Raw genomic sequence first — 24783 nt, 5'->3', positions numbered from 1 at the left:
TCTCATTGGTTATCAAGTTATTATTTTTTATACTTCATAAAACACTCATCTAGTGCAAGGTTGATTCCAGTAAATCAACTCACTATCTAAACAAGTATTCATGTCGTGAGATTAATGCTGCTTCCACTATTACTATTAGTCAGGCATTTGCCAGTTTTAAGATGGTGTCCTTTATCATCTTCACTGGATTGTCTTCCCAGTGAGTCAGCTAGCCACTATCACTCCATTATGAACTGAAATGCCACCCAGCCCAGTTTTGTTAGATCTTGTCCATGCCACCTGGTACCCATTTGCTGGCCAGGATCCCCAGCTTTTATTCAAAAGCAACACAGCATTAGTCTGCCTTTATAAAATCTGAGAAACAAGAAGTTAGTGTTTTGTCCCAACATGTTGTGTGAAACAAGCTTCCTCCTGGTTTCCATTGTTGTAGCCATTATGGCAGAAGTGGTAAATCTGTGATACTCCAGATGTTCGACTGCAGAGCCCATAATTTCTGACCATTAATCATGCTGACTAGCACTAATGACAGATGAACATCTGGAAGGCTGTAAGTTCCTTCCCCCTGCAAGGGAAACCTAGAATTGACATACAACCAAAGTGGCAGAGTTGGGAAAACTCTAGTCATAATTTATTTGTCTAGAAATATAGAACTTCCTAGTTGCTCTTGAATTTTTTTTTATTTCCTTCCACCCCTGCCCCTTAGGATAGACCAGAGGCACAACTAGAAAACAACAGAGAACTCTCCAATTTTTATGCACCTATGTTTGAACTGTACTAAACAAAAGCAAGCAAAGAAAGGAATTTTCTTTCTAGCTTCAGTCTTTTCCATGTGAAAATTGGGATTTTTCAAATTTAAAAAGTTATTTTTACATTTTTGTCCGTACACCAGTATAGGCCATTATCTCCAGGCTGAGCAGTGGGTGGATGGGCTGTAAATAAAGGAGCATATCCTTTAACAGCTCTGCAATGTAATCTGCTGTGAATGTTGCAAGTTAAAGATGGGGCTAAGGGTGGGTTGGATCTCTAGCTGAAGACTACCTTTAAGGAACAGCCCTTAGTTTGCAGCAGAAGTTGATTTAGTTCAGTCCTCTGCAAGCAGATGCCCCTTAGATGTTTTGGACTACAGAGCCCAGCATTGCTGACCAATGGCTGACCCTCAAAACACCTGGAGGCGCCAGATTAGGAAAGACTGATCGGGTACAGCTGCTGTCTCAACCCCTCCCAACCCACATCCAACATTCAGTTCTATGTAGAAACTGTGTGCACCATTGTCTTGCATGCAGATGAATGGCACTGTTTAAAAATCATCAATTTTCTGCATTATGCAAGCTTATGTTACAGGAAAAATTAATCTGCCTGGATTCAGGGAATTAGAATAGGGTGACTCTAACTATAGCAGAAAACTGGTAGGAAATTAGAAACCCCTACCTATTCCTGGGAGGCTGAAAAAGTGTGATTTGCCCAAAGTGATTCAATTATTCCATGTCACAAGTGAAACTTAACCGCAGGGCTGTGAGAATTCTCCACAACCTTTTAAATCAGTTGAACAATACTGCTCAAACAGGAAGACACACCATTACAAAAGCAACAATCACAAATCAAATAACATTTATTAAAATATTAAAAACATAAGTGAGGAGAAAATAACTTAGGTCACATAGTAACACTGTTGATAGCATTAGACATAAATATTTAACATTAAGAGCCATCTTGAAGAACAAACATAGAAAAAAGTTGTTTAATGCAGGCTGAACTATACTAAGAACATGCACATTACCAAGCCGGGTGATATTTGGTCTACAACCCAGGATTAAAAACAGCTACTAAAGGCATCTCCAGGCAAAGCCATCTGCACTGCAGGCTAAATAAGGGAGTCAATGTCTGAAAAAACTAATAGTGTAGAATTTTGAGCAATAGTTGTTAATTTGGTCTGTGCTCCACATCAGTCCTGCTAATCCTCCAGTGTGCATTCTGATCAGTGGGATGAGATCACTCCAGTGTCTCAAGTCTACCTTGCAGGTTTTGAACATGCTGAAATCAATACTTTTTGATTTTTTTTTAAAAAAATCTCTTTCCGTATTTGCCAGTGATGCAATCGAACACAAGGGGAGGGGTCATAGCTCAGTATTATAGAGCATGCCTTACACATGAAAGGGGTCGTGTTCAATCCCTGGCATCTCCCAAAGGGACTGCAATAAAACCCTGGAGAGCTCTTCCAGTGGTGCAGAAGATGTAGCACCTGGACACTTCTGTCCTAGAACTCTCTCACATTAGACTTTTGATCTGTGTCACTAGGACTGATGGGATCTGGATTCAAACATCTGGAAGGCCATAGGTCCATCACCCGTGGGGTAGAAAATATTGAGTGAGAAGGACCAGTCTTCTGATGTGGAATAAGGCAGCTTCCTGTGTTCCTAAGATATAGCAGCACGGCAGATTAAAAAGCTATCCACAAGGTAGTCAAGAAAAAATAGCTTTTTAAAAGCTTCAGTGTTTGTCATAAAGAACAACCCTATCTGTTGAATTCCTTTTTCTTAAATGAAAATAAAACATTTTTAAAAGTTCAGAATAGATATTGCTCATCTTAGTATCAATTTCTCTCACAAATATACATACTTACACAAAGTTTAACTGGTAAAATCTAATTCACATTTCTGAAATCAAATACAGTTCTTTCATTACAAAATAATGAAGAAATAGTCAAAAGCAGAAATGCTGAGTACAGAGCACTGCATGAAGAAATGATATTAGACTATTCCATGTACTTAGATTAACATAAAATATGTTGGCTTCTTGGAAACAGTCACTTTTGCACTAAATTGATGTACAGAGAGGTCTTCAGGAAATGCATGCACCATCAGCATTGTATTCGCACAAAGGACAGATTTAATTGCAAGGTGATTCAAAGGATAGTACATAAGAGCTTCTTTTCCCTGAAGGGATTTTCAGATGCAGGCACTGGTATAATAAGGGGATCTTCTCCCATATGAGCATCACAGTATGCCAATAAATCAGCAGCAGCTTTGGATACCTAGAAGGGTTTTCAAAAAGCAAAAAATGGGACATGGGAAGAGATACGTAAAGCTAAGTATCATCACTATTACCACAGTGCCTATGAATTTATTTAAGCAGTTGGAATATTAACATAAAGCATCAGTCTGCACCAAGGAAAACTGAAATACAGTCCAAGCACACTGTTTTCCAATTCAAACTCAAAAATATGCAGCAAGTCAATGAATAAAGCATGCTCAGAGAGCACAGCATGCCTCCCATGTTCTGTTTATTAAACGGGCTAAGCAACTCTACATGTTCTACAGTTCAGTATGACACCTCATTCATCTCTCTAGGATTATGATAAATGCTTGAAAATGGCACACCACAGATGCTGAGGAGACCAAAACAAATACAGATTAATTTCTAGTAAGAAGAGTAAGTTCTATCTTGATAAAATTTTCACCTGATATTTTAGATGAGAAAACACTGAGGTAAGAATCTTCTTCATTAGCATCTCATATGGTTAAGGAAACAAAAGAAATAAGATACAGCAAATTTGTCCTTCCTTGGCTTGTAAGATGTTGGACTAGCTTGTTAGATTTTCTGTCCTAGGACCAATTGTCAGTGGTGCCTCTACAAAAGTTGGTGGTTGGATTTATCCACGTTGCCCCTTGTCACCAGTAATTTTTTATTTGACCCTCTGCTTCCAAATGATCAGCCTTTTCACTTAGCCGAGCATGAGTTTCTCCATATGCTGTTGGTAAGCAAAGATCTTATTCATGAATACCCCCATATATGAATTTTGGCTTTATATTAGTCTCACTGAAACACCAAATGGTACATGCTGATACAACTAAATGAAGTAAAATAACCTTACCTGGATATACCGGACATCTTTTGCACTAGAAAATGAAGAAAGGAGTGGAAAAGGCAAAGAAGCTAGTCTTATATGATGGTTAATTGCTTGATTGTGAGCCGCCTAGAGATGGCATACAAATGCTTTAAATAAATAAATAATAAATAATTCTGCACAACTTTAAAGCAACACATTAATTTTCTGTTGGGAGACTTACAACAATACAACATGGAACCACTCAGTTATTGGTGGTGCCTGGGCTGGTTTCCAAATCTTGCAATCACAATGAAACTACATCAGGATAAATGTGGGCTACATCAGTGGTTTTCAACCGCCTGTCTGTGGACCGGCATCGGTCCACCGGCATTTCCTGTTGGTCCGTGAAAGAGCCGCTGTCATGCTAATACAGGACAGCTGCATCCTGCTTGTCAGGACCTGTGCTCTTGTTGCCAATTCCCCACCTCTTCCTCAGCCAAGGAGGCTGGGGAGGGAAGAGGCAGCTCAATGGGAGCCAGCTGGGAGCTGAGCTGCATCAGCTCTGCCCAGTAAAGACCAGTTCTTTTCCTTTCTCTGCTGTGTTTTCTGCTGGGAAGGGAAAAGCTGAGGCAGCATGTGCTGAGAATGTTTTCTCAGCCAGTCTGTGCTGTTGTGTATGGGAGTTTGAGTAGGTGGTGTTCATTGTATTTCATTATTTAACATTATGAATATTATTGTATTATTGTATTAAGTAACTGTTTTTGTATTGCTCTGCTGTTCATATTGTATATGAATTTGTATTTGCTATGAGCAAAGTATTGCAGTTATATTAATTTTGTATTTTGCTATTGTAAATTTTTGATCAAGTATTCTTGAAAAGAAGCAACAGCAGATTTTGCAGTAGAATTTGAACTACATATTGCTCTCTAAAAATTTCAGTTGTATTTGATTACATTTAATTTCAATTATTTTATTCTTTTACTAGCATTTTTTACTGCTCAGTTTCTGGTTATTTTAGAGAATTTTCATCTTTTGGTACTATATTTAAAAACTAATACACAAAACACTGTATTATGTATATAATGCTTTATATTTCTGCCTCAGCAGTCCCCAAAATAATTTTTCTATTTTTGCTGGTCCCCAACTGTAAAAAGACTAAAAACCACTGGGTCAAATGTACCCTGGGCATGTCCAATTGCCCTGCAGCAGATGCATGTAAACCTCTAAAGTCAGAGACTTATGAACATCCAACGGCAAGGGCGAGGCGTGCTATTGCCAATCTCTACTGCCAGGACTTGCAAGCTGGATTTTATTCTAGATGGCTGTTTTTGGATACCTAGTTAAAGCTCCAAAAAGCGGGAGGAAAAGAGGCTATGGCACTGATAGGAATTGGCGTAAGGCCCTGGCCACAGCCTTCTCCCCACATGCGTAATACATACACATACCCTCCCATGTGATTCAAGATCCCACACTATTGGGTTTCCAACTCACATGGAGGCAAGTAAGAGTACAGTGTCCATGCACAGCCCCCAGGCCAGGTTACCATTTTGTACATGAAGAAGTACAAATGGGCTATGTAAGTCCCTCAGCAGGTGGCCATACACTTTAGACAGAAGTTCTATAGGTTTTACTCAATGTATCCTTGACTGTTCAAGTATTTTAATTAGGCACTCTTTTGTTCTACAAGCTTCTATTTGTTTACCCAGGATGTGGATGTGTCAAACAATGAGTTATTCCATTTCAGAGTCAAGTATTTGAGAAATGATTGCTGGATGTGAAGAATACTGCCTGAGTGAAATGACGCCTTCTAGCTCCATTATTTCTTGAAAGTTGATATACACGCCCTTTCTTCACCCGCTTTTATGCACTGCACACGTATATGTCCACAATCTCCACCTCCTTCCCTGGATGAAATGAATACCCAGAAACTACGTGTTATCAAACATTTGTGATTTAAGCAAGAGAGTTAGAAACCTTTGAAAGAACTGTGGAATTTTACCATTACTCTTTAGAGTAGAAGAAGTGATTAAAAACAGCCCAAGTTAGAACGTAATCCTGTTAGATACACCATAATTATAAGATTCAGTGACAGGAGAAAATGCTGCAATTACTACAGTCACCTTCCATGACAAGACAGACTTAATTACTATTCTCACAATGACACTCTATCTGCTTTTGGTTTCAGTCTAAAATGAGCACATCCACAAACATCTAACACTACTGCTGATCTCACAACACTTTTTAACATTTAACCACACTCTTGTGGCCTCTTTAAAAAGAGAGAAAGATCACAGATTTGAACTAACATAAGTTTCTTGATCAGAAGGTAGAAAGATTAGCAGCAGTGTTGACTTTCCATAGGTCAGGGGTGAAAAACTTGTGTCTTCCCCGGACATTTTGGCCTATAATTCCCATCATCCCTCACCATTTGCTACGCTGCACAAACTGATGGGGCACAAAATAGGCTGCATTCACACACCAGGTTGACATCCCTGCAGATCAGTTGGGGTGGTTTTCTGGTTCACTGAACAAACAACAGTAAGCCAAAGAGACAAGAGGGCTCACGGTGACTTGTCCGGTCCTTGGTCACCGGTACCTCAGTGTCCTTCATAGCAAAACCCACCTTGTCTCCATCTTCTCACTATGATCACTTCCCCTCTTTGATCACTGCCTTTCTTTTTCAGAAAAATCCAGAGTCTCAAAAATACATGATGAGTGTGATGGGGGTGTGCAGTTGCAGAAAACTGCATAACTGCATTCATAAGTTTTAAAATTATTATAATTGTTGGCCTTTCACAAATACCTTCTTGCATCTGTTCAATGTCTTCCGCTTTGGCTGGTCAATTACATTGCATGTTTCAGGAGCAGCAAAGAGGATTAAGCAACAGATTGACAAAGTAGGATTGCAAATAGGCTAATTTGTGCGTGATTACACAGTGTAATTGCCTAGCTGTCAACCAAAAATCACCAGTAAGAGGGAAAAAGCAGTACAGCAAAAGGTGCAGTTAACATCTTTTTTTTTTTTTCAAGTGGAGACTCAGAAATGCTAAAAAGGTGGAGGAGACTGAGAAATGTCAGTTCAGCACTTAACATCAAGAGGATTCTATAGCTAAGCGGGTGACACTGCTTTCCCCATTTGGTGCACCTAACTTTTTTCCCTTTTTCCCTTTACCAGTGCTTTTCCATGGCGAGCCAAGCAACCAGTCCCCTGCTACTTTATGCAAGTTAGCTTGTATTAGTTTTCTGCTTGTCAGTCTATCACCTACTTCAATCTGTTACCACATTGTCACTCCCTTTGACAGCCGAAACAGAAAATTCAACAAAGAAAGCTACATCTATCTGCCAGCCATAAGAGCATGCTAGTGCATTTGTGAAAGAGAGTAGAAAATGTAAAAAAAAAAAAAAAAAACCATTAACACAGTTCCACAATTTTCTGGAACCAACTTTTTTTTTTGCTCCCCTGGGTTCATACAACATGGCAATCCACTGTTGAAGAACCCATAGAACTAGCCATAGATTGTCAGTATGGCTTGTTGCTGAAAAACAAGTCACACTGTGGGAAGTAGTTTAAGTTTTGATGATACCATAACCTAGCATGGATCCACAATAATTGCCATGTTCATACCCAGTCATGAGGTCCACAAGGTGTCTATCCTTGCCATTGAGCATCTCCACACATTAGTTACAGAAATTATTTTATTTGGGCATTTTTATCCCATCCAATTATGTTGTGCATCTCTGGACAGCTTACAAATCAACATCCAATAAATACATATAAACCCAATTAATCCATAATAATCCACGACTGAGCATAAAACATAGTTAAAATATTTTAACATTGAAATTACAGGAAAATTCAAAGGTCTTGACCTGGTGCCAAAAAGCATAAAATGTTGGCACCAGGCAGACCTCTCTAGGGAGCGCATTCCATAGCCAGGGCGCCACTGCAGAGAAGGCCCTCCTCCAAGTATATTCTCCTAACCTCCTTCAAGGAGGATTCCCAGAGCAGGGCCTCTGCTGCAGATCTTAAGGGGCGGGTGGGCATGTAGGGAAAAAGATGTTCCTTTAGGTATCCTGGTCCCAAGCCTTTTAGGGCTTTATAGTCAATACCAGCACCTTAAGTTGGGCCTGGGCTTCAAAGGAAAGCCAGTGAAGCAGACAGAGGACTGGTGTTATATGAGAATAACGGCCGGTCCCGACAGCAATCTGGCAGCTCTGTTCTGAACCAATTGAAGTATCTGGGCCATCATTAAGGGGAGCCCCACAAAGCATGTTACAATAATTCACCCAGGAGGTTACCAGAGTGTGTGTCACTGTTGCTAGGCAGTGCTCGTCCAGGTAAGGACATAGATGATGGATCAGCTGAAGATGAAGGAAAGTGCTCCTTGACACCGCTGCCACCTGGGCCTCCAGGGACAGCTCCAGGTCAAGGAACACTCCCAAGCTGCAGACCCTGTCCTTTAGAGCAGGGGTCTCAAACTCGTGGCCCGCGGACCAATTGCCGGGACAGGCGGGGCACGGGGGAGGGGACCTGCGGCCTTCAAAGTGCCGGCGGCGCCTGGGCCAGCCGCAGGATGTGCGGCCCACCACCACCGCAGTGGTGGAATACTTGATGCGGCCCAGCCTCACCCAGACTCTACTTCCAGCAGCCCCCAGGTAAGTTGAGTTTGAGACCCATACTTTAGAAGGAGTGCAACCGCATCCAGGATGGCCAGAATCACTTACCTGAAAACCTGAACCACCTACCAAAAGGACCTCCATCTTATCTGGATTGAATTTCAGTTTATTGGCCCTCATCCAGCCCACGACCTCAGCTTGGAGTTGTCCTGCCACCACCCGCTCTAACACCTTGCCCAAGAATGGAATGTTGGCCACCAGTCTATAATTTCTCCTCCTCTCATGTTTTATTCATTCAAATTTTACTAACCTTAGAAGAAGATGAGGAGGAGGAGCAAGAGAAGAAATCCCTTACAGTAATATTCTGTAATGCTGAATTACTCTTTGGACCATATTGCTCTTCCCCTTTAAGCTATAGAAGTTGTGTGCATTATTATTAATATACAGTATTACATTTATACCTTGCTTTTCCTTTGAGGACAGTCACAGTGGCTTAGTGTGGGCAATCAAGCCTTGGCTTATTAAGCGGAAGTATAAACAAGTGATTTCCTTGTGCATGGATCCCCTTTGCATGAGTCATAATTAAATCAAGAAGTCTCAAAGTATAGTTTTGTGTTTTGTCTACATGGGAAGCTATAGTTACCAAATTGTAGATATTAAATTTTGCTTTAATATCATGGCTTGTTATAAAGTTGGTAATTACAGTTTCCTGTTGTGGACACAATGAAAAACAATCACACTAGGGTTGGGATGAACCCTATCAGAATTTGTCACTCCAAGCATTCATGGACTCTCTCTTCTGCTCAGTCTGGCCTTCCAAAGCAAGCTGAGACAAGAGGAAGTCCACAAATGCTTGCAAAAACCCAGTTGTATAACCAGCAACCTTCTTCTGCTACAGCAGCTAGTGTGAAAGAGGGATGCTGCTTGTGGAGCAAGTGCGGCTGGGCTGCTTTCTTGACAGGCCCTTCACGAGCAGACCTTTCTTTGGCACTCACACAGCAGCTGTTCCTGGCACCAGAGAGGGGCTCTAACCTTGCAAACACAGGGAGCACTTGCCAGTAACTTAGAATCATAGACTAGTAGAGTTGGAATGGGCCATGAAGGCCATCGATTCCAACTCCCTGCTGTTGCACCATCTCACTCAAATGGCTGTCCAGATACACCTTGCATGTCTCTAGTGTGGGAGAGCCCACCAGCTTTCTAGGCAGCTGGTTCTACTGCCGTATTGCTCTGACAGTGAGGAAGCTTTTCCTGATGTCCAGCCTGAATCTGGGTTGCCACAACTTGATTGATTACGCTCTGGCATCAGCAAGAAGACATCTTGACCTTCCTTTTTGTGACAGCCTTTGAGGTATAGAGGGATATCCTGTGCCCCCTCAGTCTTCTCAAGGCTGAACATGCCCAGTTCACTCCGTCTCTCCTCATAGGGCAGTGTTTCCAAAACCTGGATCATTCTTGTTGCCCTCCTCTGGATCCTTTCTAATTTTCCTGCATCTTTCTTAAATCTTGGTGCCCAAAACAACACAATATTCCAGATTCCAGACTAGTGAGAAGGTATAGAGGAACTACTACATCTTGTGATTCGGAAGTAATACTTCTGTTAATACATCCGAAAATACTCATAGTATTTGCCCTTTTGGTGGCTGCATCACATTGTTGACTCATATTTTGCTTATTGTCCACAATTACTCCAAGATCTTTTTCAGTATAACCGGACACAGTATTCCAGGTGAGGTCTGACTACCAAGGAGTATAGAGAAACTACTAGTTTTCATGATTTGGAAGTAATACTTTTGTTAATGCATCCCAAAATAGCATTTGCCCTTTTGGCAGCTGTATCACATTATTTGCCTATTTTCCACAGTTACTCTGAGATCTTTTTTCTTTTTCAGTTCTTTTCAGCCATGTATTCCCCATCTTGTATTGATGCACTTGGTTTCTTTTTCCTAGGTGATGAACTTTGCACTTGTCCTTACTGGGCTCAAAGCAAACTCATTCTGTTGCTTTAAGCCCAATGTTCAAGTTTATCAAGATCACCCTGGATCTTCATTCTGTCTTCTAGGGTGTTTGCTATTCCACCCAGTGTTGTATCATCTGCAAATCTGATTATCTTTCCTTGTATTTCCTCATCTAAATTATTAATAAAGATGTTGAAGAGCACTGGGTCCAGGACTGAACCTTGTGGCACACCATTAGTTACTTCCATCCAATTTGACAGATGGACAGATTCCTTCACAGACAGATTCCTCACACATTCCTAATCAGCTCACTGTGATTTATTAAAGCCATGGTGGGTCGTGAAACATGCTGGTTGCCCACCTGAATATTCAAGCCAATGTGAATGGCTATTGTGGCTCACTGTATCATGACAATCCACCGTCAAAGCTGACTTATTACCCTTGAATAAACCACAGGCTTTTCAAAATTATGTGAGGGTTTATACATGAAATAGTGACTGTGTTTTGCATAATACATTAAATAACTGGAGAGGTGGTCTGAACATGTCATCTGAATTGTCCCTTCTGAGCCCTGGTTGCACTATACCACTGAGCTTCTGGAGATGTACCACCAACAAATAACACAAACTCCCAACCTCTTTCCTCTTGATTAGGCCCAGTTTCAGTTGCCGAAATGCAAAGAAAATACCCAGCAAGTTGTGTGTTTGTCATTGGACCATCACTCATTCAGCTTGTGCTATCCTTAACATATTATTGCAAGCAAGCTCCCCTTTGTGTGGCAAACTGAAAAGACTTTAAAGACCTTCAATTACTATTTAGTTCAATGTAGACAAACTAAATTGTACTCTGAAAAGGATGCATCAAGTCTGACATTTAATATATCTGCTAACCACCCCTGGGAGTGGATATAATCTACTTTTAACTCCATTAAGAGGAGGCCTCTGTCAACAAAGAACAACCTTTATGTACCAGAAGAGGTGACTATAAAGCTTGTCAAGAAATAATTTAGGTGTAATCTGATCTTCCAGAAGCCAATGATCCACTGATTTTAAAGCATGCATGGTGCACATTGTAAGTACTGACAATATGCCTTTCATTTGAGAATAAGCAGACTGACATTTATTCCCCTAAGAATAAGTATAGCATCATAAAGTAATTTGATTTAAATTCACCTTTATCCTGTCCAGATATGCCTCCATCTTCAACTGCTCCACGGCTTTTCTTGCTTGAGATATACTTGTCGTACTGTTGTTTGACATTACTTCCTTCGTTCCGTTTTTCCTAGAAGAGCAAAAAATGGCATTGCAAGAAATTGGTTTTCCAAGTTAAAAAAGATATAAGCACATCCTAGTCATATTTCCTTCCTTATTATCTTTTCTTTCATTTCAAAAATAAGTCCTTGGTAGCACTGTATTTGCTGCTCGATTCTCATGTCCCAGTTTCTCTCTACAAATGCTCTTCCCCAAAGTGTTTTATTACATCTAATATACATTTTGCCCAAGAGCAAAACATTACATACGGATAAGCTGCTGCCATTTCTGTGTACAAAAAGCTGCCATATCAAGCAGTCATCGTAAGGTATTGTTAGAGGCTCAGAGAACCACCCAGTTCTCGGGCAGTGGCTAGCATGACGATCAATACCCATCATAGCAGGTTGCCACTTGAATTTTCCACTAAGACTGTGAACCTTACTTAGGAGTAAGTTCCTCTAAAGTCAGTGGATGAGTTTGTAAAACATGGCAGCCCACCCTACAAATAATTAGCACAGGGTGGGTTGTTCATGAAACAACCCATGGTGTGCCTGACAGATGATTTGGCTCACTGTGGGTTGTCCTTATCTTTCCCATCTCAGTCCTTCTGAGGGTATCCCAGGATATGGCAAGGAGATATATTGTCTCCTTTCCCTACTGCAACCATGGACACTTTTAGGGTCATCACAACTTTTTTCCTGCTTTACCTCCCCCTCACCCCCACTCCAAAGATCCGTTTTTGCAATCACTGAAGTGACTGCCACAGACAGCCCTTTTAAAGTCCTACCCAAGCAAGAGATTGGAACAGCAGTCACTGGTTTGCCACCCTCGTCTTCTTTTTCAACCAAGATATGTACAAATGTTTTGGCTATTTTGTGTTAGTTTGGGACATGCTTTCAGAAGTGCTATTCAAAGTGGGTAACCTTGCCTCCACAATGACCTGTCAAATGAGAACTGAGGCTGCAAAGGGATTTGCTCAGGACTGAAATGGCAAGCAGATCACCTTTCTCACCTGTGGTTAGAGAAATGCCTGGGGACTTCGAAGATCTAGTCTTCACTCAGCTTGCTAGCTGACTTTGCATCAGTTATGGATTTTTCAGCCTAACCTACTTAACAGGGTTGTTGTTGTAAGGATAAAACAGAGAGGAGAAACTTGTAAGATACCTTGTGTTCTTTGCAAGAAGAAGAAAGGTAGGGTATGTATGTAATGTGAAAATAATAATAATAAGTGCTCAGGAAAGAGGAAAGGTGTGAATCACTCCATTTAGAGCATTTTGCCAGGGCTAATTAGGGTTTCTGACAGGGACACACACAGCCATGAAATCTGTCAAAGGAAAACAAAAACAAAAATATTTCCATAAATTATAGGTGAAAAAAATGCCCAAACTGGATAGTGAACCAGTGGAAGACTCTCTAATCTGCTGCAGCAGGTACTTTGGACACTCCGAAGAGTCTGCTAAGAGCTGTCACTCTGAAGATCACCAAAAAAACAAAAAATCTCTGAAGGAGGGAAAAAAGATTAAACAGGAAAAAGTTATGACAACCACAAAAGGGGTCACTGTTGATCTGGGGGAGACCAAGCAGTCATGATTGCTCTAAAGTACTGTTGGGCGCTTCATGGAATGGAGATTGGTCCCCAGCTTTTGGTCCCTGAGAGGATGCCTTAGGATTATTTCAGGTTTACATTTTAGAAGATCAGCAATTTCACATTTGAATTCTTTAAGAACTCTAGGACAGATACCATCTAGGTGATTTATGCACTTTCAATTTATCAAGAAGGCTGAAAATGTCATCCTTTGCTACCCGTATTTGCCTCAGTTCCTCAGATTCCCTTCCTGAAAACATACGTATATGTCTTGTATCTTCTGCAGTGAATTCCAATGAAAAGAATTTGTTCAGTAGACATATACAAAATTGCACTGCACATCTACTGCACGGGGGAGTATGAGCACAGTGCTGTATGAATTTTCTGGGGTGAAGAACACTGAATTGTTTTTATCAGCTCATAGTTTTGAAAGAAATTTTTGACTCTCTTAGGATTTGTTTTTAGGTTTCTTAAGCCTTTTAAATCATGCATTTCTCATTCAACTGGAGTACTGGGCTGCCACTATGTGGAAAAGTATAGCTTCCTAAAGCAAACAGATACAGTGGTACCTCAGATCACAAACTTAGTCCGTTCCAGGACTCTGGTTGTGACCCAAATTGGTCGTAAGCCAAGTTAAATTTCCCCATAAAGTTCAATGTAAATAAGGTTAATCTGTTCTGTACCTTTTTTTTTAATTAGTAAAATGTGAAGCAAAGTGACGAAGAACAACAAAGATCGTAGCCATCTCCCCCCTCCCCAGCATGACCGTGATGGCACCCGTCATCCCTGCACATGCCTGTCATCGGCGCGCTGGGGGGCGGGGGGAGGGACGGGCTTGATCGCAGGCATGCTTGGTGGTGGGGAGATGGGCGCGATCGTGCTGGGCGGGGAGATGGCTGAGATCGCGATTGCGCTCCTGCAGGAAAGACAGGTGCAAACTTGGCCATCTCCCCCCCGTGCCCCCAGCATGATCTTGGCCATCTCCCCACTCGGGGGGGGGGGGGGGGGGGGGAGATGGCTGCAACTGTGGTTGCCACCCAATGTGGAGTTCGCAACTTGAGTCAAAATGCTTATGAAATTTCTGTTCGCGACCCGATTTGGTCGTGAACTGAGGCATTCGTGAGCTGAAGTACCACTGTGCTTCCCAAACTACAGCTTCCAGAATGGGACAAGTCAGAAGGGAATGCCACTGCCTTGTCCCATTCTGGAAACAATAGTTTGAGGATAGTTGTGCTAGCAAGCACTACTTCCCCATTGTGCTAGTCATCATTTCTGGTAGTTGAGAGATGGCATATTGCCAACACTGGATCGTGCACAATGTAATTCAGCTATTCAAAATATCTTTAGGGTACCTTTTAGGGCAGAAACCCTTCCAAGACAGCCTCCAACATATGAAAATGGAAGTACTAAAAGCAAACAGTAATACTAAAATTAATAGTTTTATACTAATACTTTGTCTCTGTGCTCTATTTTGTAATTTCAGGTCAGGAGTAGTAATGTAAATTTTAGACTATTAGCAAAATACTGCTTAAATTGTGACTAGTTTGCCTATGCTTTCTCCCTCATTTCCCAGGGCTTTAAACTCTGGGCCTGCATTTCTGTTTTCTTGTTAAAATTGAGAATATGTGCCATTTTGTCTCTCTGTTTTGCCTAAAATCTCTAATAGTAGAGTTTGGCAATCCCTGCCTCACCTGACTAACTAACCTGAACTGGCTACTGCTTTTGTCATGGAAATCCAAATCCATTAGGAAGGTGGAACCATCTTTCTGAATAATTCCTGAGTGGCTACAATGAAAAGGGGTGCACTGAAACAGCACTCCATTAATTGAAACTACATGCAGCCTCAGAAAGGGTCACTTCCACTGGTCTCATAAATTCTCATAAATGCAGCACAGGCCAAGTGCTTGGTTGTCTTTGGAAACTCCATGCCCTGAATATCAACACTCTATGTGAACAGGAACAGAAGGTTTGAGCTATCCTAGCAGCTAAGTTCATGTTTGGCAATTCCTATAACTGGATCAAGTATTGCAAGACCCACATAATTTTTAAGAATTACTGGAGGTTACTGCTTCCACCTGCTGGCCTGTGTTTACATCTTAAAAGAGCATTTGAAAGATTCCATTTCACTGCCATCATCCTTGGATGAACCATAAGACTAAAAAACATAGGCTGGGCTCACCCTGCGTGGTTACCACAGTTTGTGATTTTCTACCTCAACGTGCCTTAATAGGTGATCAGACTCATGACAGTGACTTTTCTACTCCCTATCATCTCCTTCCCCCCCCAGTCCTCCAGATGGAATCCCAGCAGACACAACGAGGAGGAATGAGGCCCCTCTCTTTGACAGCCACAACCGTGAGCCAAGTTGAGCTTGCTGCAGCTTTCGATCACTCTCTACTGCACCAATGGGGTTCCCGCCCTAAAGCACAGCAGAAGGAACTGCGGGAGCGGGGGGGTCCCTAACCTGTGCTCAGGCAAAAAGGGGCGAATTATGTAGCTAGGCAGAGCTGTGAAGAGGAGACTCATAGAATCATAGAATAGTAGAGCTGGAAGGAGCCATGAGGGCCATCAGGTCGAACCTCCTGCTGTTGCAGGACACCAATTTACACCATCCCACTCAGATGGCTGTCCAGCCCTGTTGAGTGGATACCCTGCTGCCCCCTTCACATGTGCATGGGAGGGTGGAGATGCAGCTGGAGGACGATATCCACTTGCTAGAGAAGCATTCCCAAACCAGAGCCTGTCAAGCACACAGCAGGCTGGAGAAGCCTCTTTGGCAAGTGGAAGCAAGGAAGAGGGGCAGTGGGGGAATCAGCTGAGCTGTGCTCTCCCACCTGGGCACTGCTGCCCAGCCGATTCTTGCCCCCACCCCAGCACTTGTGCACATGACAGGCTTCCCTCAGTGGGGGAACAGCTGAGTAGCACTGCTCCTTTTGACAGCACCGTACAGCTGATCACCCACTTTGGGATCTTTGGGCCAGGAGGCAGGTGGTGTACTTAGCCAGAGGAGCAATGGCACTCTGGTTAGTGCCTCTCTCATTTGGCTTTTGTGCCACAATGGATTGTTTTTTCTAGGGTAGAACTTCACAACAAGCTATGGTGGTACAAAGAAACAAAAAAAGGGAGGGCATTGTTTCTGTCCATGGTTTCTAAAGACCACATGTGCCACACTGAAATCCCTTGACAGGGTTCAGATGACATGACAGACCAACAATAGTAAACTCATAACCTTTCAGTGGCACATCTAACACTTGAGAACAAAGTGGGAAGTTTCGACATTGCAGATATCCTGTTTTTTTAATCAATTAGTATTTTATTACTACTGGTGATGTTTGAATATGTAAAACATATCCCAGTGTGTAGGGGTGTTTTGGGGAAATGACAACCACCTTGACATCCACATTGGAGTTTTCCTGGGGGTGGAGGGTTTGACAACTTAATGTAACTGAAAGAAAATGACACCTGGAGACTAAACTGAATTGTTATGAACCACCCAAAGAACTTCAGCTATTGGGCAGCAGAAATAATAAAGCAGCCGCCACCCCCGCCCAATTTTGGGATATGGTCTAAGGGTCTGGCTGCAGGACTAAATTACATTTTTGCCTTGGTATATCTATTTTCAAACACTATGTGAGAAAGACTATAGACCTTAAATGTTCCAGTGTATTGGACTGTATTACCTCTTCAACAAACATAAAGCAACAGTACCCACTATTCCATTTTGTGCTGTTTCTATGGTTCTTATTTTCAATTATCAGAAAACCTGATAGTTTGAAGCCAGAGTAAAGCTATCTTGAGTTGACTCATGTTCTACAAAGCCAGGAAATTGAAATCTAAGAGATGTACATACCTCTGTGCCTCTCTCAGCTCTTGCAGGTCACCCTCCACCAACAGTCTAAAGAGCTAAGCAACTTCAGATAGGTAGTCATGCATGTGAAACTGCAAAGCACAGGATTTCCCTGATTGGGAAAAAGCACTTTTCTTGATGTAAGATTAAAATATTGATCTTGGGAGAGGTCTACAGAAAGTGGCAGAAAGTTAATAACAGAAATAAGACCTTAGTGTGTAACTACTACCTTGCGGTTTGCCTGCCGACTTATTTTGGACAAAAGAGGCCAGCCAATATATGTGTATCTGCTTATATTTGTATTTGAGAGGCCACATATGTGTGTGAGGGGGAGAAGAAAACTGCCATGGAAGGGGTCTTTGCATGCATGGTTAACAGCCCTGTAATGATACATGGAAACAGCCTGCATCTGTACATCAGAACACAGTGGTCTTGCCCAATTCACCACAAGAGCTTTTCAGCAGCCAATCACGGGATGCTACTTGGCCACCAGGAAGACCCTGAAGATGGAGAACTGAGCCCCCATGAAGGCAATTATTTCCCCTCCCAAATAACAGTGAATATGGAGCTCAGCCCCACCTTGCTGCATAATAACCCCTGTGAATCCCCTGTGCATAGTTCCCCCAGAAACTCTCTTACACTATTTTCCCTTCTTTTCATTAATTTACTGAGAACAGAAACTACATTTGGCTTTAGTTCTACAATAATGGGGGACAGTAATAATTGAGCACTGTAAACCCTCAGAGATCTGTTTAGTAATTTAATTGAAAATGTAAGAAAATAAGAGACCTGCTGGTTCAGACCAAAGGCTTATTAAGTACAGCTCCTGTACTGACCAACTGGATGCCTGTATCGGTCCATTCATTTTCCCTGGCAACTACTATTTGAACAGCCCTTGATTGTTCAAAGTAGCATATGGACAGCACACAGTCACTGTGACTAGTAGCCACAGCCCTAACCTTCATGAATGGAACAAATCCCCTTTTAAAAGCTATCCAGGCTGGTGATTGTTACCACATCTAATGGCAGTGAATTCCATAGGTGCACTATGTGAAAAGGTATTTCTTTATGTCTGTCCTGAATCTTCAACTATTCAGCTTCATTGGTGACCCTACATTCTACTATTTTATGAAAGTGAGAGAGGAAAAACCTCCCATATCTAGCCACTTTGTCTATACTGAGCATAATTCAGTAAACCTCTACCATATCTCCTCTATATGTATTGTTTGTCCTTCCCATTTCTCATAATAATGCTTTTGTTGTGCCAGTTTTGTCCTTTTCATCTCACAGAAGGCATCATAGCACTTGCTACAGTGCAAAATTCTATTTACACTCCAAAAGCGACCAAAGAGGATACTAACAATATTGCTAATATTGCAGACATATCAAAGTTTTTGATCAAGCCTTTAGATGATAATTAAAGCAAGAAATATCTGCTTTTGATATAAATTCTTCTTGGCTGCTAATGCAACTGTATTTATTTTGAACAAATTTTCCCTTTCTTTCACATAACTGTCTCCACCTATGTACAGGTAGTTCCAGAGTTACAGACAAGTTCCGTTCCTGAGAGTGTCCTTAAGTCAAATTTGTATGTAAGCTGGATCACGAGTCAGCCAAATGTTTGTCTTAGAATAGGTATATATTTTACTTTTCCATGCATATGAAACACTTAAGAAGTACTTCCATATTCACTAAAATATTTTAAACACAGCATTGTAATAATAATAATACAGTAATAAGGTAACTACACGTACTGAAGAGACAGAATCTGTATGTATGTGGGTAGGTATACAGTATTGAAAAAAATTGTCGTAACTTGCCTCTTATACCTGGCTTAAAGTATGTTTGGCTTTCATTGCTTGTCCGGCTTTAATTTTAATGTAAGCCCAACAGAAAGTGGCTCACCAGTCCCTCGTTATCTCCCAAAGTTTTCTGATAACGGGCTGCTAGGGCAATATAGCCCGATGCCTGCTTATTACATTCAAAACACTTTAATCCATGGCGAATTAGTCTCAACAGGTCCATGTAGAGGGGCAGAGCTGGCTGAGCATTTATTGAGCTTCCAGTTGCAATTCCTGATAAAGCGCAAGGCTTATGTAGAAGAGGGGGCAAACATGCAGTCTGAGGTGTTGAAGAGCTTGTTGGAGAAGGTGAAAACATTTGGTCTAAAGAAATAGGTTTCCGTGACTATCTCTAGAGAACTATGTAGCCACTGAGAGATACATTGCCAAGCATGCTGCATAGTTCCCTACAGATATTCACGGCTTTTCCCTAGAAACAGAGATTTTCTAGAGATATTCATATAGGGTTCATGGAAGTCCACATGTTCGTTAAGTACAGGTTGTTCATAAGTCAAACATTTGTAACCCAAGACTACCTTTATTACAATAGCACCTAGCATCTGGATTTTCCCAGTGATCTGGGTAGACAAGAGGCTATTCTCATAGCACAGACTGGATAGTAGGCTACATGTGTGAAGTTCTGAACGCATTTTTTACAAGCCTAATCAAGATTAGGAGTACTGAGATCTAGATTCTTTTGATTGTTTTGACCAGCAGACTGCAAGGGGTTAATTAATATACAACACTGACACACTGCTAATCTGCTTTAGCACCCCGTCATTCCTTAAGGGAACACTTAAGAGCCTGATTTTATACTGAGTCCATTTCAGCCCAGAGATTTAAAAACTGACTCCAAGAGCATGAAAATACTGCTTATGTATCTGAGCAAGTACAGAGTGCATACCATAGAAAAAACACAGCCCATCCACCAGTTCAGACACACTTACATCACACACTTATTTCCAGCTATTAATTATTTTCCTTTGCAAGTACACAAAGGTTGCTTCCAGGAGAGACTTTTATTGCACCAACATCTTGCTTCACTCACAGAATTTTAGCTTTGGTGGCGGGGGGGGGGGGGGGGAAGCATCTTCCTTTTGTATCTGGTCTTTTCCCACTGATTCCTTAGCTGCTCTTTCTTTTAACCACACAAACTCTTAAAGTGGAGAAAGATGGAGTAACTGCACGGGGCCTGCTGACTTAATCACACCAAGGACCATCCTTTTGGGGCGCCTCGAATGAGGCAGTTCTCCTGCTATCGCCTTGCCTCCTTAGGAGAATTTCACAGGGGTTCCAGACCACAGCATCTTCCACTTGTAAAACCTCCGGGTTTTCCCGACGCTTCTTGCGTCTTTTTTCTTACTGCGAAAAAATCGTTAAACAGCGAGCATATCCGCTGCTTTGTGACTATCAGCCCTCGACCCGGAGGCACCCCCCAAAAAAAAGGAACAAAGGGAGGAGAGCGGAAGATACTGTTCTTTTCTGGGGTAACTAACGCGTCCTCCCCCACTCAAGAACTGCCTCGCAAGTTGCGGATAAGCCGCGTTTATTTAAGACTCCTCTAACGCGCGCAAGCAATAGATGGGCACTCCCTAGCAAGCAGAACCCAACGCCAACAGTCGACGCGCACACTGCGCGAACACGCGTTCCCCGCGAAGAGCTTCGGCGCCCCGCGCCCGTCGCACAGAGCGCCCTCCTCGTGCGCTGCTCGCGGCGCCGGTCCGTGGCCGCGCGGCGCATTCCTGGACCGCGCTGCAGCGGTGCCTGACCATCCACGCGAGCACCCTGCGAAGACTCACCCCCTGCGGAAAGAAAGCTAGAGGCTCCAGCCGCCGGAGAAAGCGCGAAGCCACAGCAAAGCTCACGCCGAGGGGACGGCCGCCACCGTGGGGGGGCTGCACATGTCTGCGGGGCTCCCCGGTCCTGCTGGCGGCGAGAAGGCGAGAAGCGACGCGGGGGCGAGGCTGGAGAGCGCGACCTGCCCGCCACGCCCCCTGGAGTCGCCCTCCTCCCGGAAGAAGCCTGAAGGCCGCTGGCCCACTCGCCCTGCGCAGCGCCAGCCACGCCGACCCCTCCGGTGGACGGCAAGCCTGGAGGAGCCCACTTCGGGCGCACGCGCCCCGTGTCCCCAGCGAGGAGGAATTCCAGCCCGTGACGTCACGGGGCGGAGCCGCAGAGAACCCGCGAGCGCGCTTCGGCTTTCCAGGCTGCTCGACACGCTGAACGAATTAGGGTTTGACGTGCCTCTCCAACGGCGCTCAGACTGCGAAACATCGAAGGCTGAGAGACGCGCGCGTAGATGTACCGCGCGCCTGCTCCCTGTAAGAGCGGCCAGCGGCTCCCCACCCATCCAGCAGCGGTATCAGCAAAAAAATAGAAATCACTCGGTTTTTTTGACAGATGTGCACAGTGCCAGGATGAATCTAGGAATTGCCTCGACGAATTGCGACTCGTTGCGGTGAGGTGAGTATTACTGTAACGTATGAATATGCGCTCCTGCCTATCGCTCCAACTCAGAAAGCCTCGTGTAGCTCCTCTGACAAGTTCCCTTTAATACATTTTCTGTGATAACAAAATGCAGGCATGCGAAGCAGTGTAGGAGAGTTACAAAAGGAAAAGGAGGTTCAGATCCCTTCCAAAATGCCATAAACAAGGGAGAATGATGGCAGAATAGAAACTTCATCTAGAAGCACCAATTATGCAAGCATTTCCATCCTTTTTGGGTTTTTTGCAACAGCATGTGAGGGCTTCAAAATGATGGTGTCATCTGGATCCATTATAAATGTTGGAAGCCCTCATATAGAGTAGTTTTAGGACTACTAATCCACAGCTTTCCTGCTGTCATTCTGTTGTTTCTTCCATACCAATTTTCTATGGTAAGAAAAAAAGTGATGGGCAAACAAGGGAAGGTTACAAGTGGAGGGTCTTGTTGCCTGAACTTTTCATAAATTTGCTTAAATTAGGCAGTGCATTGCACAGTAAAAACTTCACCTGGTTCACTTTTGCACATGAAAACAGGAAAAGGGATGAGCTGCGATTGTGGGTTTAAAGTTGATCAGGCTCATGGTGTCTGTGTCAGAAACAGTTCTTGATTTAACAGGAAAAGGTCATCCTATCTCAGTCTATAATTTTAACATGACAAGTGAGTGAGTAAGAGCTGCTTCACACTTTGGTAGGAGTCATGTTTGCTAGAGCTATACAGATGGTTCCCATATTAGATACAAAGAAGTGTGAAGGACAAGTGTTCCTAAATATGTCACAGCAAGACATGAAACCCAGGGGCCTTAGCACATGTTTAACATCATGGGTTTCTCAAAAGTGTATCTATTATTTATTTTATATCCCACCTTTTTTCTGCAAGGAACCCAGGGCAGTTTACATAGTACTCCTGCTTCTCCCCCTTTTAATCCTCATAGCAGTTCTTTGATGCTGAGAGTTGGTGAAAGTCACCCACGTAGCTTCATGGCCAAATTGGGGCCTAGAAGCCTGATCTCCCAGGTCTCAAATCCATACTTAAGCCACTACACCACACAGTTTCTCTTTTCACATATACTATAAAAACGAATTGACCAATTTATATAGCCATGGCAGGAAATTAAATCCAGTCCTGAAACATCCTTACCTCAAGCTGGATTAGCAGGTTAACACCAGCTGGACACCACTTGTGCCACTCTTTCATTCAATTTACTTCTGTCTGTCTCTCAGAAACTTGGCCTTCATAATGCTTTGGCAGCTCACTTCAAACCCCTCTTTGGGGTTCTTTCATTTCCCAGACACACAGTCAAATCTTTGATCCTTTTGTTTCATCATCATGTGCTAACCCAAGTCATTGTGACCCTGTTTTATGTGCATAACTTCCCTTCCATGGGAATCCACCATGGACAGATTTGTTTGGCCCTTAATTCCAAGATCAACCTGGGGTTTTCCTAGTTTCCAACCCATATTCATATTTCATGGGTTGGAAACTAGGCTCCTAAACATCTTGCTAAAGGATTTCAGAAGCCAAAGGTCCTTTCTTCTTTGCTCTTCACCCAGGGCTCCCAGGTGATGCTCATGAGAGCCCTAGCAGCTGCAATAGATTGGGAGGAGTAATCAATTCTGCAACTACCAGGGTGGCTATGTCGGTCCTTGGCTAGTGGATGGAGCCCTGAACCTGCTCCTGATCCTGCTAATCCCTAGGTAATTGGTTTCACTGTCTTACTGCTCTAACAGTCAGGAAATGTTTCCTGATATCTAGCTGGAATCTGACTTTCTGTAACTTGAGCTCATTATTTTGTGTCCTGCACTCTGGGATGATAGAGAAAAGATCCTGTTTTCTTTGTGGCAGCCATCCAAGTACTTGAAGAGTGCTATCATATCTCCTCAGACATCTCTTCCCAAGGCTAGACATGGCCATTTCTTTTAATCTCTCCTCATAGGGCTTTGTTTCCAGTCCCCGGATCATCCTTGTTGCCATCCTCTGAACCTGTCTAGCTTGTCTGCATCTTTCTTAAACTGCGGTGCACAGAACTGGACATGGTACTCCAGAGGCCTCACCAATGCTGAGTAACGGAGAACTAGTACTTTACGTGATTTGGAAGTGATACTTCTATTAATGCAGCCCAAAATAGCATTTGCCCTTTTTTTCAGCCATATCGCATTGTTGACTTATTCAGCTTGTGATTGACAACAATCCAAGATTCTTCTCACTTACAGTATTTTTGAGTAGAGTGTCCCTCATCTTGTAACAGTGCATTCAGTTTCTTTTTCCTGGGTGCATTTGTCCCTATTAAATTGCATTCTGTTATTTTTAGCCCAGCACTCCAGCCTGTCAAGATCACTTTGAATTTCGTTTATGTCTTCCAGGGTATTAGCTATCCCACCCAATTTTGTGTCATCTGCAAATCTGATAAGCATTCCTTGCACTTCCCCATCCAAATCATTGCTGAAGAGCACTGGGCCCAGGACTGACTCCTGTAGTATTCCACTTGTTACCTCTTCCCAGTTTGAGAAGGTGCCATTGATGCACTCCTTTTGCGTCCAATCCTGTAGCCAACTGTGGATCCACCTTATAGTTGTTAAAATTAGCCCACTTTTAACAAGTTTGCTGATCAGGCTATCAGGGGGTTATATTCCCCACAACAGTCAGAATTCAAGGAAAAATCAGGTTTCAAGATTCTCTATTTCAAATTCTAATTTTCAAACCAGATTAAGTTTGGCTTGGCTTCAGGGTTGCTAATTATAGTAGCCAATAGTGGCTTGGCTGCCTGTTGGTCTCCACATCATCCCCAGTATCCTTGGGACTGAAACAGCATCAGTTGGCCTGGTGGGTGGTATGTGTTGCAGAATGGACAGGGAGAGTGCAACGCTAGTCCCAACTCACAGAGGATACCATGGTCAATGGTATTGAAAGCCAATGAGAGATCAAATAGAATTCACAGGGTTGCACTCCCCCATCCCTCTCCTAATAAGATCAGGGTGCCTAAGTTTGACTTGGTCTCATAAACCATGTTTAAACTCAGACCAGAATGACCACTATCCTCCAAAGAGTACCTGCAGTTGCTCCATATGCATACTCATTTGAAACTGGTCAGTAGTTGTCATTGGGTCTAGAGCAGGGGTCTCAAACGCAACTTACCTGGGGGCCGCTGGAAGTAGAGTCTGGGTGAGGCTGGGCCGCATCAAGTATTCCACCACCGCAGGGGTGGGGGGCCGCTCATCCCGCCGCCGGCCCAGGCACCGCCGGTGCTTTGAAGGCCGCAGGGCCCCTCCCCCGTGCCCCGCCCGTCCCGGCAATTGGCCCACGGGCCGCGAGTTTGAGACCCCTGGTCTAGAGTGATTTTTTTCAGGCGTGGTCACACTATTACATCAAAGACAGCA

General features: G+C 43.0%; 1 protein-coding gene across 1 annotated transcript; it reads right to left on the bottom strand.

Moving 5' to 3' along the window:
* Positions 1 to 1591: 1591 nt before the first annotated feature.
* On the bottom strand, positions 1592 to 20919 carry GNG4 (G protein subunit gamma 4). The gene is made up of 3 exons (XM_044420030.1): positions 20724 to 20919; positions 11574 to 11682; positions 1592 to 3031 (listed from the first exon to the last, which is right to left on the bottom strand). The coding sequence occupies exons 2-3, from the start codon at positions 11658 to 11660 to the stop codon at positions 2903 to 2905; spliced, it is 216 nt and encodes a 71-aa protein (XP_044275965.1). The 5' UTR covers positions 11661 to 11682; positions 20724 to 20919; the 3' UTR covers positions 1592 to 2902.
* Positions 20920 to 24783: the final 3864 nt, after the last annotated feature.

Source organism: Varanus komodoensis, unplaced genomic scaffold (genome assembly GCF_004798865.1).
Source record: "Varanus komodoensis strain SLA01 unplaced genomic scaffold, ASM479886v1 scaffold1, whole genome shotgun sequence".
In the NCBI taxonomy this organism is placed as follows: Eukaryota; Metazoa; Chordata; class Lepidosauria; order Squamata; family Varanidae; genus Varanus; species Varanus komodoensis.
Note: the sequence above shows the minus strand (reverse complement) of the source record. Positions and strands in the feature narration are given on the sequence as shown.

Bases quoted from the DNA above. Each gene is read 5' to 3' on its own strand.
- GNG4 (XM_044420030.1), bottom strand. From the start codon at position 11,660: ATGTCAAACAACAGTACGACAAGTATATCTCAAGCAAGAAAAGCCGTG. The intron at 3,032-11,573 runs GTGAATTTAAAT...AAACCCTTCTAG, and splicing joins CATATCTGGACAGGATAAAG to GTATCCAAAGCTGCTGCTGA.